This window comes from Physella acuta, unplaced genomic scaffold (assembly GCF_028476545.2).
Source record: "Physella acuta isolate Inbredline_101_S28 unplaced genomic scaffold, ASM2847654v3 ptg000935l, whole genome shotgun sequence".
NCBI lineage: Eukaryota > Metazoa > Mollusca > Gastropoda > Physidae > Physella > Physella acuta.
In genome coordinates this window covers 25223-40829 of record NW_026732452.1, presented here as the reverse complement: position 1 = coordinate 40829, position 15607 = coordinate 25223, and the positions used below count along the sequence as shown (strand labels likewise).

The 15607-nt window shown below is 37.4% G+C and overlaps 1 protein-coding gene across 3 annotated transcripts; it reads right to left on the bottom strand.

The window, feature by feature from the left end:
• Positions 1-2639: 2639 nt before the first annotated feature.
• On the bottom strand, positions 2640-15355 carry LOC131953646 (ikaros family zinc finger protein-like). 3 transcript variants are annotated; one of them, XM_059316930.1, is made up of 7 exons: positions 15269-15355; positions 8438-8625; positions 7590-7745; positions 6505-6744; positions 6129-6320; positions 4675-5765; positions 2640-3319 (listed from the first exon to the last, which is right to left on the bottom strand). In XM_059316930.1, exons 2-6 carry the CDS (start codon positions 8621-8623, stop codon positions 4677-4679), a joined length of 1863 nt encoding a protein of 620 aa, XP_059172913.1. In that variant the 5' UTR covers positions 8624-8625; positions 15269-15355; the 3' UTR covers positions 2640-3319; positions 4675-4676. The 3 variants fall into 3 exon arrangements, with proteins under 3 accessions (XP_059172913.1, XP_059172914.1, XP_059172916.1); XM_059316931.1 differs by having other exon boundaries at positions 6505-6729; XM_059316933.1 differs by lacking the exon at positions 6129-6320 and having other exon boundaries at positions 2644-3319.
• Positions 15356-15607: the final 252 nt, after the last annotated feature.

The following is a 15607-nucleotide window of genomic DNA, read 5'->3' as shown; positions in this document are numbered from 1 at the left end:
ATTGCGCTAAAAAATGGAAGTAAAAAATAACCAAGAATAAATATAGGCATGTATTTTTAAAAAAAATATCCGAATTTCAACTAAAATTTCAAGGATAGAAATACCATTATTTCAGGGAGTTTGACGGTTTTAAACAAATTAAAATCAACGCACCAATTAAGCCCCCTCCCCCCCCCCCCCCCAAAAAAAATTATAAAATAAAATAAATGCAAAGTTAAATTTTGTTGGGTTTTTGAGGTAGGTCACCGAAGCATGCCATTACACGCCTGCCTTTGTTACGGACTGAAAGTAAATCGTGATACGTTTCTTTGTATCGGTACTAGACTCTAGTAGTTACCCATCACGCTTTGGGGACGACGGAAAACGGAGATGGGGGGGGGGGGAGGGACGACGCAGTGACGACTGCTGTGCGAGGAATGGTTTCTGTCATTCATAAAATGGGTAAAAAATACCAACTACCAGAACGTAGTAATCATGTCGACAACAACAGTGCTCAGCCGTCATGTTTTACACCCGTGTTTTCAAGTTGGGAACAAAAGTTGTGAAAAACGACAATAGTCGGGCTGTGGAGTAGCGTAAAGGGGGAGGGGCAGTGGTCCCATTAATTACCGGCTACCCGGTGATTGAAGTATCAGTGGATGGTGGGAGAGAGAGGCCGGGTGCTCGCGCGTTCAAAAAAAAAAAAATTAATCGCGTCAAGGTTAGAGTTTAGGTAATACGATGCTCTTTTGTGCGCGAGTGAGCAGGCGATGGAGTGGGAGGGGGTCTGGGAATTCCCGAAGAAAATAACAATAAGCAAGGTGTGTTGGGGTTTGGGAATTTAGTGTAAATATGAACCCTTTCGTTAAACATTACCCGCTAGATAGTGGCTAGAAGAGTAGACAATGTACCAGATATAAAATGACATGGCCAATATCGGGATCAAATAGCCGAGTTTTTGTCTGGAAATAATTTCGGGAATGAGTGACTGTCTTTATATTATAGATTTATCTATTGTTAACTACTTGTTATAATTATAAAACACAATTTTGAAATCTATCCAGGCCTTGACTAAAGCCCGCTCAACCCCCCCCCCCCCCCCTTAATCCGCCACTAGTTAGGTGAGTACTCTAAAAGTTGTAAGGTTAAAAAATACTTTAAAACTAAAATTAAACTGAACTTAAACTGTGCCACTGCTGTTATAAAATGCTCTCAAGACTTTCAAGTTCTCTTTTTTTCCAGGTGAATTAACAGTAGAGATGCCACGAAAACGAGTGATTTCAACTAGTGAGTTAAACAAATGATTCATGACAATCAGAGTAAACACACGCTGTCTAATGTAACTTCTAAGACAAGAACCCCAAGTAAAGTTAGCATAAAATATACTGTAGGATAATTATAGTTTTTATATCATTTGATATCTCTATAGAACTAATAGAAGTTACATACTAAATAAACCAAACCCCTGCCCATTTTTTAGAACTAACCAAAACAGTGGTTTGACTAAGCTAACTGTACCTTACCATTAACCTTGCACATGTACTGAATGTTTATCTTAACTGGCTAACAAATGCAACATAACACAGAAGCACACAACATCAAGCCTATATCAAGGAAAAAAATACTATTAAAATTGTAAACAACAAAACAGAAAACGTTTCCAAGCAAGGAGGTAGAGGGTTCTAGTTAAATTAAAAGGGGAAGTAACTTTTAAACAAAACAAAATCTGGTCATAATATTTGCATATCATGAGGTAGCATGTGATTGTTGTAAGAAAAAAATAATATGCAGTGTATATATAATAAAGAGGAATAAACACATTCAAATAAACATAAGACCAATCATCCTTATAATGATCATAATTTGCTTCAGATAACCAAATTTTATCCAGAACTTTATAAAGATTATTATGAGGTAGATAGCAAAAAAATTAAATTTAAAACTGAACATAATTATATTATTAGTAACCAGAAGTTGCTTAGCTTAGTATCATCTATAGACATAATCACAATCTTTCTGATGTTTAATATGTACATTGAATTTTCAAGTTCCTGAACTTTCAAAAAATAAAAAAGCTTGATAATTTGCTATTTGTTATGTTGACGAAAGATAAATAAACTTTTTCCTACTACTAAAATTAAAATTACTAATTAGTACTAATATTTAATTTCAGAATATTTGCATTTCAGCATTATTAAAATACAATTTATTTTGAATTGAATTTTTGAACAAACCATTGTATTTTTGAAAGAGAAATTTATAAGGTTCATTGGTAAGCAATTAAAAAATCAAGAGTTAAATTAAACCTCACCATCTAAGACAAAATTAAATTATAAACAGCAATAAATCAAGCAGAAATTAAATTTTCAAGTATAAGCAAAGAGGTTTCATATTGATAATAAGTCAGATAATAAAAGTTTGTTAAAACTGTATATCAACATTTTTATGAGGTCATTTTTCCATTATATAGTGGATAACACAGGATAAGTTATGCTTTATAACACGGAGGTCACATTGTTTCAGAGTGGGTTTTTCTGACGGAACCGCAGTTTTGTTTCATGTTATATGGAGATATTAGCTGAGTTCATGTAACAATGGAATTTTCATCAAGCTAAAATAAACCAAGTTTAATTTATTTTTGAAAAAAAAAAATGTAATTAATTAATGTAAATTGCAACATTAGAAAAAAAACATTCCAGATGAAATTTAAATATAATTTAATTTTTTTTGCATCAGATGAAATAAAAAGATGAGGCAATGTTTTATATTTTCACTTGAATACAGCAATGTGAAAATGATACAATATAAAGTTTCAAAAAATGTATCAAAAGTGAGGTACACATTGGTAAAGAAAGGGGAGATAAGCTGATTATTTCAATAACCTCCCCTGATAAATTTAATAAGAAAAAAAAAATTCCTGAAGTTTATGAATAAAATTAACATGTTAGACACTATAAATGTAGTGTAGTTCTCTCCTGCACTGTGCTAACAACAGCAACATTTAGAATGAGAATTATAGACAATCAGTATGATGTGAGAAGACAAGCAGAGTGGTAGCAGAAATAACAAGAATACTTCTCTTAGTGGTAGCAGTTGTTAACATGAATACTTCTTGTTTCTCCTCCATCTTCAAATCTCATCTTGAACAAAAACTTTTCTCAGCTTTCAATAATGTTAACATGATATTCATTAAAGATATCTCCATTGTCTCCCTTGATGGTGTATTTTCAAATCTGTTCCTTCCATTGTGACTCAGTGGCATGATAATATGGGAGGTAACTCTCTTCCCTGTTACTTCTTTCATCCTACAGTAATCCCAGTCTGTTAAGTCTTGGGGTTACTGGAGACGAGAGCCAAATTATTCAAGTCATGTTTTGGTTTCACTTTTTATCATCAATTTATCATTAGGCTTATGGTGGTTTTTGAGCCAGATGCTATGCTGGATTTCTATTTTTAGTAGTGCAAAAAAAAAAGTACTTAATATGGAAAATATATTGGCCTACTTATGTTCACCTCTAAACCCTGAAAAAATGTCTGAAGGAAACCCTGGGTGTGTATAAAAAGACCTATGTTTGAATTAAATAAAAAAAGACGCCGTTTATTATTTTATTTTTTTTCTTCTTCTTCTTCTTCGTTCTTAATTATTAGTGTTGAAGGGGATCGAGATTTATCTGCCAGTGGGTTTGAACTCGAGACTTTGTTCGAATTTATCAACCATGAGCTTTTTGCCGACTCGACCACGCCTCCAACACAATTAAGCGTTACGTGTCAACTATTTATGCGCCATTGAGGCCATTGACTCCGATTTCAGCCTGCTTTTCTTTTTGGATTTGCTTCCATAGCCTTTGTCCAACCAAGAACAAACTACAAGGCAGCAGTTGTTTAATTTTGGAGTTGTCTCTCCTAGAAGAGTGGCTGTCCCCAGCTAACGAGCCTCATCTGCCCGAGGGTTTTTATATACTTCAATTTCAGTGTCAACATTTTTTATTATGTATATTTGGCATCCACTAGACTCTTCTAACTCCATTTTTTCCCTTTTATTTTTAAGATTTCTACACCATTTTGTTCTTAATCCACCTAAGTGTCACAGCGAAAAAATTGTTTTCGTCAGATCTATAATCAGTATCACAAAGAATTTAATTTCACTGAGTACTTGATAAAGAAATGTAAAGCAAAACACAAGTTTAAAGCATTGTTGTGAACATTTTTGAAAATTAAAATTAGAACAGTCTGGTTCTGGGAAAATGATGAGTTAGGAGATGTTTTCAAGAAACTGATGTGTTGTACAATAGCGCAACACATTTCATTTGAACACAATAAAATGATGCATACATGGAGACTGGAAGAGGACATTGTGTTTGGTTTTATTTCAATTTCCCAACAAGAAAGAGGCAGAGGCGTAAGCACATAAGCAGGAATTGGTCATGGTGGAGGTGGGAGGGGGTGGGGTGTTAAAAAATAGTCTTCTCTTAATTACGTATAAATTCAATAAAGTTTTTAATTTTAAGTATGTGAAATTGTGGTTATATTACATTAGAAATATTGAACTTGTAAATATTGAAAGTGACAAAAGTGCACAATCGCCAACAGCTTAACTTATTATAAGAAATCTAATAATTTTGGAGTACAAGGGATGGAGAAGGGCGTGGGGGGGTTCTAATCTTCAAAAAACAAAGTAAGAAAATAAAAACTTACAATCAAGGAGATGAAAGGAATCCTTCTCTAAACGGGGTGTAGTTGGGTATAGTGTGGGGGTACTTGACGTGCCAGACAGTGTGGAACATGAACTCGATCTTGTCCTGACAGTGAGTCCCACACGACGGGCAGCGGAAAGGGTGGTCCTCGTACGGCATGTGGAGGCTCTCATGCAGGTGGAACATGGTGTAGTCGTAGAAGAAGATGTTGCAGTGCTGGCAGTGGTGTATCCCGCCACTGTCGGCGGTGGGCGTGGCCGAGGTAGTTGTGACGTCTCGCTTGCCGGGTTCCGATTCCGACTCGGCTCCGACTGAGGTAGGTGTTTTAGGAGGGGGCATGACCATGACGGATACCTCTTTGTCCACAGAGGAAGAGGCAGTGCTAGATGCTCTAGAAGGGGGTGAGTTTGAAGATTTGTTCATGCTGAGGTCCATGACGGAATCACAAGGGTACGACTTGTGGTGGTCTTCTTCTATAGATCGCGACGGCGCCGCGCTCTGAGACTCAATTTCACGCGACCTGTGTTTATGGACTGGGTGGTGGTAGTCGACCGGACTTGTCTGCCCCTGAATGCTGTCCCTTTTGTGGTCCATGGAGTTCTCACAGTTGTAGTCCATGCTTGAGTTTTCCTCCCTGCGTGACGATTCCATTTCATGATCGCCCTCCCTATCACGATCAAACTCCCGCGTCTCTTCCTCCCTGGAGAGACGGCGGAAATCCTCAACTTCTCTACTTCTCCTCCCTTGGTCTATCTCCTTCTCTCTCTCTGTCATTCCCTGAGGTGAGATGGGTGGCGAGGTGTGGCGTGAGGTAATTGGTCCGTTGTTGGAGGTGTTGTTGTTGTTGCTGGTGCTGCTGTTGTTGTTGTTGTGGTGCTGATGGTGAAAGATGATCATCTCCTGAGTTAGCCTGAGGTTCGAATGAGGTAGGTTGTGACCATCGCTGAGATGGGAATGAGGTCGGTGACCTGGATGATGGCGAGCCCCCAAAGGCATGGACTGCAGACCATCTATAGGTCTTTGCATGGGCCTGAAACTACTGAACGACGGCAAGGATCCAGCACGGCTATGCGGAAGTTCCATCCCTTCGCTCTGTAAACAGAAAAAAAAATGTATTAAATTAGAAGGCTTATAAACATTCATTACAAATAGTATAAATTACACGCAAACATTAATTTTTTTCTACATGTTGGATAAAATATTTATATTTATATATCCCCTGAAGCCACAGTTCCATGCACAAATACTCTTGATAAAGGAATACAAGAAGGACAGCATGCAACAAGTCCGTATACAACCATTTTATTTCTCATGCTTAAGGAATCCTACAGAAAACGCATGCCATTATTTACATAAGCAACAGGGGTACTTGCTGACAATGTCAGCCTTTTTGAATACTAGAACTATTTTAACGACAGGTCTCTGGGTGTTGAGACCTGCGGAGTGGATCCTCACCTTAACTACCTGGGAGTAATGGCTGGGCAAGTGAGCCGGGGGTGATTGGATGACCCCCAGTGGCATAGAGCTTAGAGAATTGGCCCTCACTGGGGAGTGCAGGGCCTCATGATTGTGAGGGGACCCGCGGCTCATGGCCCTTTTCTCATGACCGCCCCCCTCCATTTCACTTGGTGTTGAAGGAGGAGTCACCTGAAAATGGACGGAAATATTTACCACACTGGGCTTATCTGGGGAAACAAGTTATTAGGGAACAGAGTATTTATGTGCACTGAAGTAGCTTGAACTCCTGAACCACTTTCTACAACATCTTTGAGAATTAGCTCCAGACTTCCCAGTTCTCATACAAAAAAAGTTGAACTTTTATAACAATCACCTGTTCAAGCTTAAGTGGACTTCTCGGGGAGGACGCAGGGTCAGGTGGACGGGGTCCACCCATCGGTGCCGTGCCGGTTCCTCCCATTCCCTGAGTATGGTGAAACAGTTGAGCAGCTTGGCCGCTCCCAACAGCTGCCTTCTGCAGGTAGGACTCGTAGGTGAGCGCCTGTTGGAGCAGAGCCCTTTGCTGCATGGCGAAAGCTTGGTAAGCAGCTAGGTTGACCTGTTGAGAATCATTCTGAATGTAAGAGAGAAGGAAATGTTAATGGCATGAAATGCTGGGGTAACAACAGAACAAATGTACGTGCTACAGCAGTTGGAATGGAAAAATGTACAAAGATAGACCAATGGTTAAGTGGTACAGAATGTATAAAGAAAGGAAATGTAGGCCTATGTGATCTTAACAAAGGTAAATAATATCGAATGTAGAGTGCAATATGGTGTTTTTATAGAATAATGATATGATGGTAAATTTAATGGCCGTTTAAGGCAATGTTTTATATAATAAAATGCTGCAAGCATTACTATAGTAAGTGCGTATGACAAATTACATACATACACACACACACACATTATATATATATATATATATATATATATATATATATATATATATATATATATATATATATATGTCCATGGTCTATCCACTGCACACCTGGTAGACTTGCACAATAACACTTCAAAAACAATTTTGGCACCCATATATTCTTATGATCCTTGAACTGAAATAGGTCGACAAACACTATAGATATTCTATCACCCTAACTAACCTTTGTGACCTCAAGTGTCTTTTCGCTTGCATCTCCCCCCCCCCCCCCCCCCCCCACACACCACCTCCCCTCCACCTCTTATCCTTCCCGCATGGTTTAAATTATGCATGTTTACATTTTAATATAAACCGCCATCATACATCGGTGGTGTCATTGCCCCGGTGGTGTTAGGTGTTATTGCTTCTACTGTTAGACACCCAAAACGCTGCGTGCTCACGTGTCACACATTCAATGACGTGGGCACCATCGCCATCTTGCTGCCCTTATAGTCCAAAATACAACTCTTTGATCATCAGGTGGCACCACTCACCTGGCTACTGTGTCGGCCAGCTGTTTTGTACCCGTAGATTTTCCCCCGCATGTGAACGTTGCGCTCGTGACGTCGCAGATCGTTCGACTGCGTGAAACAGCGGTGACAAATTTTACATTTGTACGGCCGCTCACCCGTGTGGACACGTTCGTGGACCTGTGGAGGGGAAGGTCGCAAAGTTAAACACAACGGACAAGGTCTATTCAAGGTCTGTAAGGGGACGTAAGTCATGAACCATTCAAGGTCTGTAAGGGGACGTAAGTCATGAACCATTCAAGGTCTGTAAGGGGACGTAAGTCATGAACCATTCAAGGTCTGTAAGGGGACGTAAGTCATAAACCATTCAAGCTCTGTAAGGGGACGTAAGGGATATATCACTCAAGGTCTGCAAGGGGACGTAAGTCATAACCATTCAAGGTCTGCAAGGGGACCTAAGTCATGAACTATTCAAGGTATGTAAGGGGACGTAAGTCATAAACCATTCAAGCTCTGTAAGGGGGCGTAAGGGATATATCACTCAAGTTCTGCAAGGGGACGTAAGTCATGAACCATTCAATGTATGTAAGGGGACGTAAGTCATAAACCATTCAAGCTCTGTAAGGGGACGTAAGGGATATATCACTCAAGGTCTGCAAGGGGACGTAAGTCATGAACCATTCAATGTCTGTAAGGGGACCTAAGTCATGAACCATTCAAGGTCTATAAGGGGACGTAAGTCAGAGACCACTCTGGGAACTTGACTCACGACTCCAACCTGGATAAAAGCCTGTTCCAAGGTTACACTACAACCACGTTCACTTAATGTCGGGGGGGGGGGATAGGGGGGGGGGGGGGGGAATGGTACTCACTTTAAGGTTGGATGACCACAGGAACGACTTGCCGCACGTGTTGCAGACGTAGGGCCGGTCTGCCCGATGGAGCTGCTCGTGCTTACGTAACGTGGCAATCTCCCGAAACGACCTCTGGCAGACCTCACACCTGTGTGGCCTGGGCCCATTGGAGGGGGGCGCCACTTTGAGTTTCGTCTCCTCCATTGCTGGAAACACAAAGAAAATAAATAATTATTAATTTTTTTTAGTGTCATTTGTATGAAGTTTCTAATAGAGAGGGTGGGGCTGTTGTATGATGTCTTATGTTGTATGATGTCTTATGTTGTATGATGTCTTATGTTGTATGATGTCTTATGTTGTATGATGTCTTATGTTGTATGATGTCTTATGGTGTATGATGTCTTATGTTATATGTCATATGTTGTATGATGTCTTATGTTGTATGATGTCTTATGTTGTATGATGTCGTATGTTGTATGATGTATTATGTTGTATGATGTCTTATGTTGTATGATGTCTTATGTTGTATGATGTCTTATGGTGTATGATGTCTTATGTTGTATGATGTCTTATGTTGTATGATGTCTTATGTTGTATGATGTCGTATGTTGTATGATGTATTATGTTGTATGATGTCTTATGTTGTATGATGTCTTATGTTGTATGATGTCTTATGGTGTATGATGTCTTATGTTGTATGATGTCTTATGTTGTATGATGTCTTATGTTGTATGATGTCTTATGTTGTATGATGTCTTATGTTGTATGATGTCTTATGTTGTATGATGTCTTATGTTGTATGATGTCTTATGTTGTATGATGTCTTGTGTTGTATGATGTCATATGTTGTATAATGTCTTATGGTGTATGTTGTCTTATGTTGTATGATGTCTTATGTTGTATGATGTCTTATGTTGTATGATGTCTTATGTTGTATGATGTCTTATGTTGTATGATGTCTTATGTTGTATGATGTCTTATGTTGTATGATGTCTTATGTTGTATGATGTCATATGTTTTATGATGTCTTATGTTGTATGATGTCTTATGTTGTATGATGTCTTATGTTGTATGATGTCTTGTGTTGTATGATGTCATATGTTGTATAATGTCTTATGTTGTATGATGTCTTATGTTGTATGATGTCTTATGTTGTATGATGTCTTATGTTGTATGATGTCTTATGGTGTATGATGTCTTATGGTGTATGATGTCTTATGTTGTATGATGTCTTATGGTGTATGATGTCTTATGGTGTATGTCTTATTTTAGTGCAGGCCTACTCCATTGCAGTACATTTTTCTCAACTTTTAACATTATCACAGTCAAGTTTGTGGAACGACGTGGTTGGGTAGTAGAGCGTACGACTGCTAACCCGAAAGTCTCGAGTTCAAATCCAGGACTCGAGCCCGTATGACGTCCCGTCCCTGAGCCCACCCAGTCCTGATGTGTACCTGACTCACTTGGGGAAATAAAGGGGGCATAGGGCTGACCACACTATCCTTCCATGTGCTAATGTCACTGAAACTCTACTTCACCTGCTCCATGGACAGTCAGTTTCGAAAGTTTACTTTTTTTTACCATGAAGCTTAATTAGAGGGTAGGGGTGGATCGAGTCCACAACGGAAACAAATATTAATGTAAAAACAAATTAAATAAATAATCACTAAGAAGTTAATTAAGTCAACTTTAAAAAACTTTTAATCAAAAGTAAGATATAAATCAAGAAACAAGACCGGTGGTTTTAATAAGAAATACTGAAACGAGACACATAAATGTTGCCTGAAGAAATGTTTATCTTACTGATAATTGTTTCGTTAAGTCAACAAAACTCGGATCATACACGCAGCTAAGCGTCGTTGCGTCTTTCTTTACAGAGAGTAGTATTAAAGACGTTTACTTGCAAGTAGGCCTACTGTTTTATTTATGGTGCGGATTTCCAAATGTTTTTTTTTTAATTTAGTATATTTAATTAGAAAGAATATTAGTAAACTCGGATAAGCTTGATGAACAATAATTAACTTAAAAATGATTTAGACTTTTGTGAAGAAAAGTGATTTTTGTTTTAATTCCAAGAAAATCACCATTTGTATTTTAATTAAGTAAAAAACAAGGAAGATACAAAAAAAAAAGAAAACTTTTAGTTTAACATTTAATAAAAATCGATTGTCAGGCAGTGTCCAGCCTCACAGACATTTCGTTTTTCTCATTTAAAATAAAAACATAATTTGTTGATAGCCGAGTTTTAACATTATCAGATTTCTCAGTTAAAACCCGCTCCGCCAGGAGATCATTAGTTAAAGAGACGATGCCTACTGCCTCGTTTGGTACCAGGGACTCCACTTCAATCAAATTCCGAGTTTTTAATACGTCGGTTGATCTTCAACCACAAGTCAGTCAAACACACATTTTAATTGTTGGTCTTATTTTTTTAATTTATTTTTTTTTATTTAAGGAAAATAATCTTAATTGAGATAATAGTTAAATGTAGCCATCTGCCTAAATCAATTAGATAATCTTAAACGCGTTGCGAAAATCTATGATTAAGAATATACGCAAATCTAATATTATAATTATTTCAAATTAAAACGAGTTTGCTTAAAACGTGACTTGAATGAGACAGGTTAGGAATTAGACTTTCTAAAATAAACGTGTCGCATTTCAAATAATCTGATCCGTGGGTTAATTTTGCCTTGTTAAATATTCAAACTCGGGGGTCTGACAAAATTTAACTTTAATAAGCTGTGATGATGAGGAAAAATTGAGGAAAAATTTGTTTTATGTACAATCGTACTTTCTGTTGTTTTTTTTTACTTCGTCCATTTAAGACGATTAGTGTTCAGCTACTAGTCTGTATGTCTCGTGTGCGTATAATATGCTGGGACTGTAGGACGTCACTGAGTCCACCCAGCTGTAACTCACGTTGGGGAAAGTAAAGGCGGCTGGGCAAAGTGCTGACCACACCAATACTTCTTATACCGATGTCAAGAACTCTACTTCATCTGCCCTATGGTCGTTAGGTTGAAAGGGGAGCTTACTTGAGCTGTTTTTCGTCAGGTAGCTAATTTACCAGGTACGTTCAAAACCTAATCTTTTGCACGGGATAGAAAACTCTTTTCAAACAACTTACTTACTACCAACACCCCCCCCCCCCCCCACACACACACACACACAAACACATCCGTAGATCCTTAGCTCTGGTAGTTTTCAAAATATATAAAAATTTACATACATTTCTAATCAAATTTGTTCACAAACAAACATCAACATAAAATCGTGTTTTTCACATCAGATATATCCGACATTTTTAATTATAATTTTATTTTACATATTACGAACAGCTCTCTATATAAACAACATCAGATAACATTTGTTGAGATAAAAAGTTCCGATATCTGTATTCAAAAATGACAACGCCTTCGTAATTTTTAAATTTTATTTTATTTTCTAAGCCCTCTGAAGACAATTAAGCACGATCTAGACCAATCTAATGTAAACAGATATAATTACAGAAGATACGATTCGGAAGGATTATTTAGCAATTTAATCAACATTGTAAAAGTTCTCCCTGTGTTCATTATTATGATTGTAATTGCTGTAATTAATTGTGCTGAATGTGTTCATACAAGTATGTCTTGATGCTTTGTCAGCTAACATTGTGGTTATGGAGGCGCTATCATACCTTTATTACTGTTATAAAATTAATTTGTTAGACAAATGATACGTCTCTTAGCCTGGTTAATTGCTTTGTTTTATTCCAGATCGTTTTACTAATTGTTTCGTCTTGAAGCTTCTGGTTTCGCAAAGTTTTTAATTTTTTTTTTCCGGTCCATTTTTTAAGTAAGCTTTGTATGAAAAAAATTTGGGTTTTACAATTGTTTGAAGTTAAAAGGAGTGCGGGGAGGGAGGGGGGGGGGTTCTACATGTCAGAAGTCATCGGAATACGTTAATCCAAACAACCGCTACCCTACACGTTAATCCTATCAACTGATAACATGGAACGTTAATCCTATCAACTACCATCCTACACGTTAATCCCAACAAAAGCTAACCTATACGTTAATCCTAACAAACGCTAATCTGCACGTTATCCCAAGAAACGCCAACCTAGACATTAATCCCAACAAACGCTAACCTACATTTAATCCAAGAAGATTAAGAATGTTAAGAACAAAGAAACTTAAAATAGCAATCTACGTTTCCGCAAATTGAGTCAAGCGGAAGTCTGAATTTGACCGATACCTTTGCACCAATGGTCACTCTAAGCTGCGCAGCATGCTTGAACCTGCCGCGCAGTCATTTTGTTACATACATGTATCCTTGTATAAGACTATCAGAACACCGCGCAAACTAGATACACGTTGAACACTACTTAACTCCACTTAAGGTGAACGTTAATTGGCACTGATTCCATTGAATAACCTTCCTAAAGAGACGCCACTTTACCACCCAATTCATCGACTTCATTAAATTATATTAAAATAATAATTAAAAAAACAGGTAAATTTCTAAATAATTTAACAAATTGTAATAACTGTGTTTTTAAGAGCTTGTCACTTCTTAGTGTGAATCTTTACCTTTTTAATTACGGTAAAAATACGTTCTTATCCGTGGACAACTAGGTACAGCAGAATTAATTAGTAAAATAATTAGACAGTCTTTGTCTTCATGGACACTAACATTTTGAGAAAGGATTGTTAAAAATATACACACACGTCAATCATATATTTGTATTTAGACTTTCACGGAAGTTTTATAATTTAATGAATCAGTTAAATTTGGTCAGATTTTTTCTGATGGTCTGAAGTAATGAGTTCTTCTTGTAGCCTAAGGGAATCTTGCTTTGTTCTTTCTTGTATAATAATAATAGCTATCTAATGACATGGACAATGGTATAGTCTGATTCTGTCCCCATCTAGTAGGCCTATGTATAATTGGTATCTTGTTCGTAGGTTGATTTTTTTTTTCCTTTTTTTTTCGGGAAAAGTATACAGCTCCCGTCCCGTGGGCCAATTTGAACCCTACCCCGGGGGTCTGTTGGTGAGTGCGCTGGGTACTTAACTGGCTTTGTCTACTGGCGTTGTGGTCGGTGCTGTTTTGATTGTACTCTAAGGGTAGGTGCTGTTGGATTTATATTGGTTTAAGATCAGGAATAGTTAACTTTAGCTTGGGTCAACTTTAGCTTGGGTCAACTTTAGCTTGGGTCAACTTTAGCTTGGGTCAACTTTAGATTGGGCCAACTTTAGATTGGGTCAACTTTAGATTGGGTCAACTTTAGATTGGGCCAACTTTAGATTGGGCCAACTTTAGATTGGGCCAACTTTAGATTGGGCCAACTTTAGATTGGGCCAACTTTAGATTGGGTCAACTTTAGACTGGGCCAACTTTAGATTGGGCCAACTTTAGATTGGGCCAACTTTAGATTGGGCCAACTTTAGATTGGGCCAACTTTAGATTGGGTCAACTTTAGATTGGGCCAACTTTAGATTGGGCCAACTTTAGATTGGGCCAACTTTAGATTGGGTCAACTTTAGATTGGGTCAACTTTAGCTTGGAATAAATTTAGATTGGGTTGACTTTAGATTCGGTTAACTTAAGATGCTAGGTGAATGTCTTACATACATTTTAGAACTCCAAAACGTTGTGTGTCGTACAGCGCATGATTGCTAACACTGAAGTCCCGAGTTCGAGTCTACCTACCTATGATCAGCGTTATTGATTGTGAACGTTTAAAAAAATAAGCAGCTCTACAGTAAATGGAATACAACTAGCTATATTTAATACTTAAATACATAATTTTAATTTTCTTTTTTTAAATACAGAATATCAACTGTGATCGACACAGCAATAGCTGTATTTGGTACGAAATTTAATTCATACCTATTGCAGTCAATTGATAAAGCTGATTAAAAATATGGATTCTTCTTTATGTAAAGTTTAACCAACCACAGGTTGTCAATGTATAGCGGCACAGTGTGTGTGTGTGGGGGGGGGGGGGGTAGCGGGTAGGTAATTATTTAGCATCGTTAATAATATGTCTTTGAAGATCTAATAATTAACTTTGAAAAAAAAAACGCACATGTAACTATTATGTCCTTTAATAACGGGATATCAAGGCAGTGAAACGGTGTTTTTTTTTTAAAATAGTAATTAGTTAAGCGCTTTTAATTAGGATTTTACATTTGTATGACACGGGTCAGTAACCTTAGCTAGTAATAGGTTGGATCCATTTTTTATAAAACCTTCCATCAGGTAAAATCTTTACGCATGTTTCACGTCAAGAGCCATGAGCCAAAGGTTGAATGGCATAGGGGCAAGAAATATTAAATTCTAATTCAAAATTAAACAGAAAAGCTTAACTTTTTAACCTCCCAAACGTATTATTTTTTTACATTTGGTAGTATTACATTTTTTTCTTTTCTTGGCAAGTGAAGTAGATTTCGCCTATTTCTGTGACATCGGCATATGAAGGGATAGCCGTAATTATTTTATTATTATTTTTTTTTTACTTTTGCAAGTCAAAAAGATTCGTAGCAAAAAATATCTTTTAAAATGAGATAAAAAGTGAATCCAACATGTCTTGAATTTTTTGGGAAAATGATTATATGTAGTTTTTAAACAAATAAATAGTAAAAAAAAAAAAAAAACCAATTGCACTATATAATAAATTAATGTCCCCCTCCCCTAATTACCTCCCCCCCCCCCCAACCCCACCTTAACAGTATTACAAATGAGTTAACTACTGTAAAGAGGGGGGGGGGTGTGATTAAATACCATCATGTACTAACAGCTATTATACAAGTCAGATAAAAGATGTAGGTTGATTCATAAGACAAATTCAGATTTTACCTGTAGGATACACCTCTTTCTTATCTGATCACTATAGTCCAATGTAGAATATTATAACAACATAAGGATAACTGTATAATAATAATAAACTACCATCACTGACGTAATTGGTTAAACAATTAGTAGAAACGTAGTTTACGAGTTTCTTCATTACTCCTTGTTAGATTAAAAAAAAAACAGTACTAAAAAAAAACCGTGACCGAAAAACAGTAGAGAACACACTATCAGCACGCGTGCGCACTCGACACACCCGCAGATAAACATTTGATCAGAACGTCAGCATGTCTCCCAACACGCCGACCCCGTCCACATCACAGTAAACACAGTCTTGCGCACCAA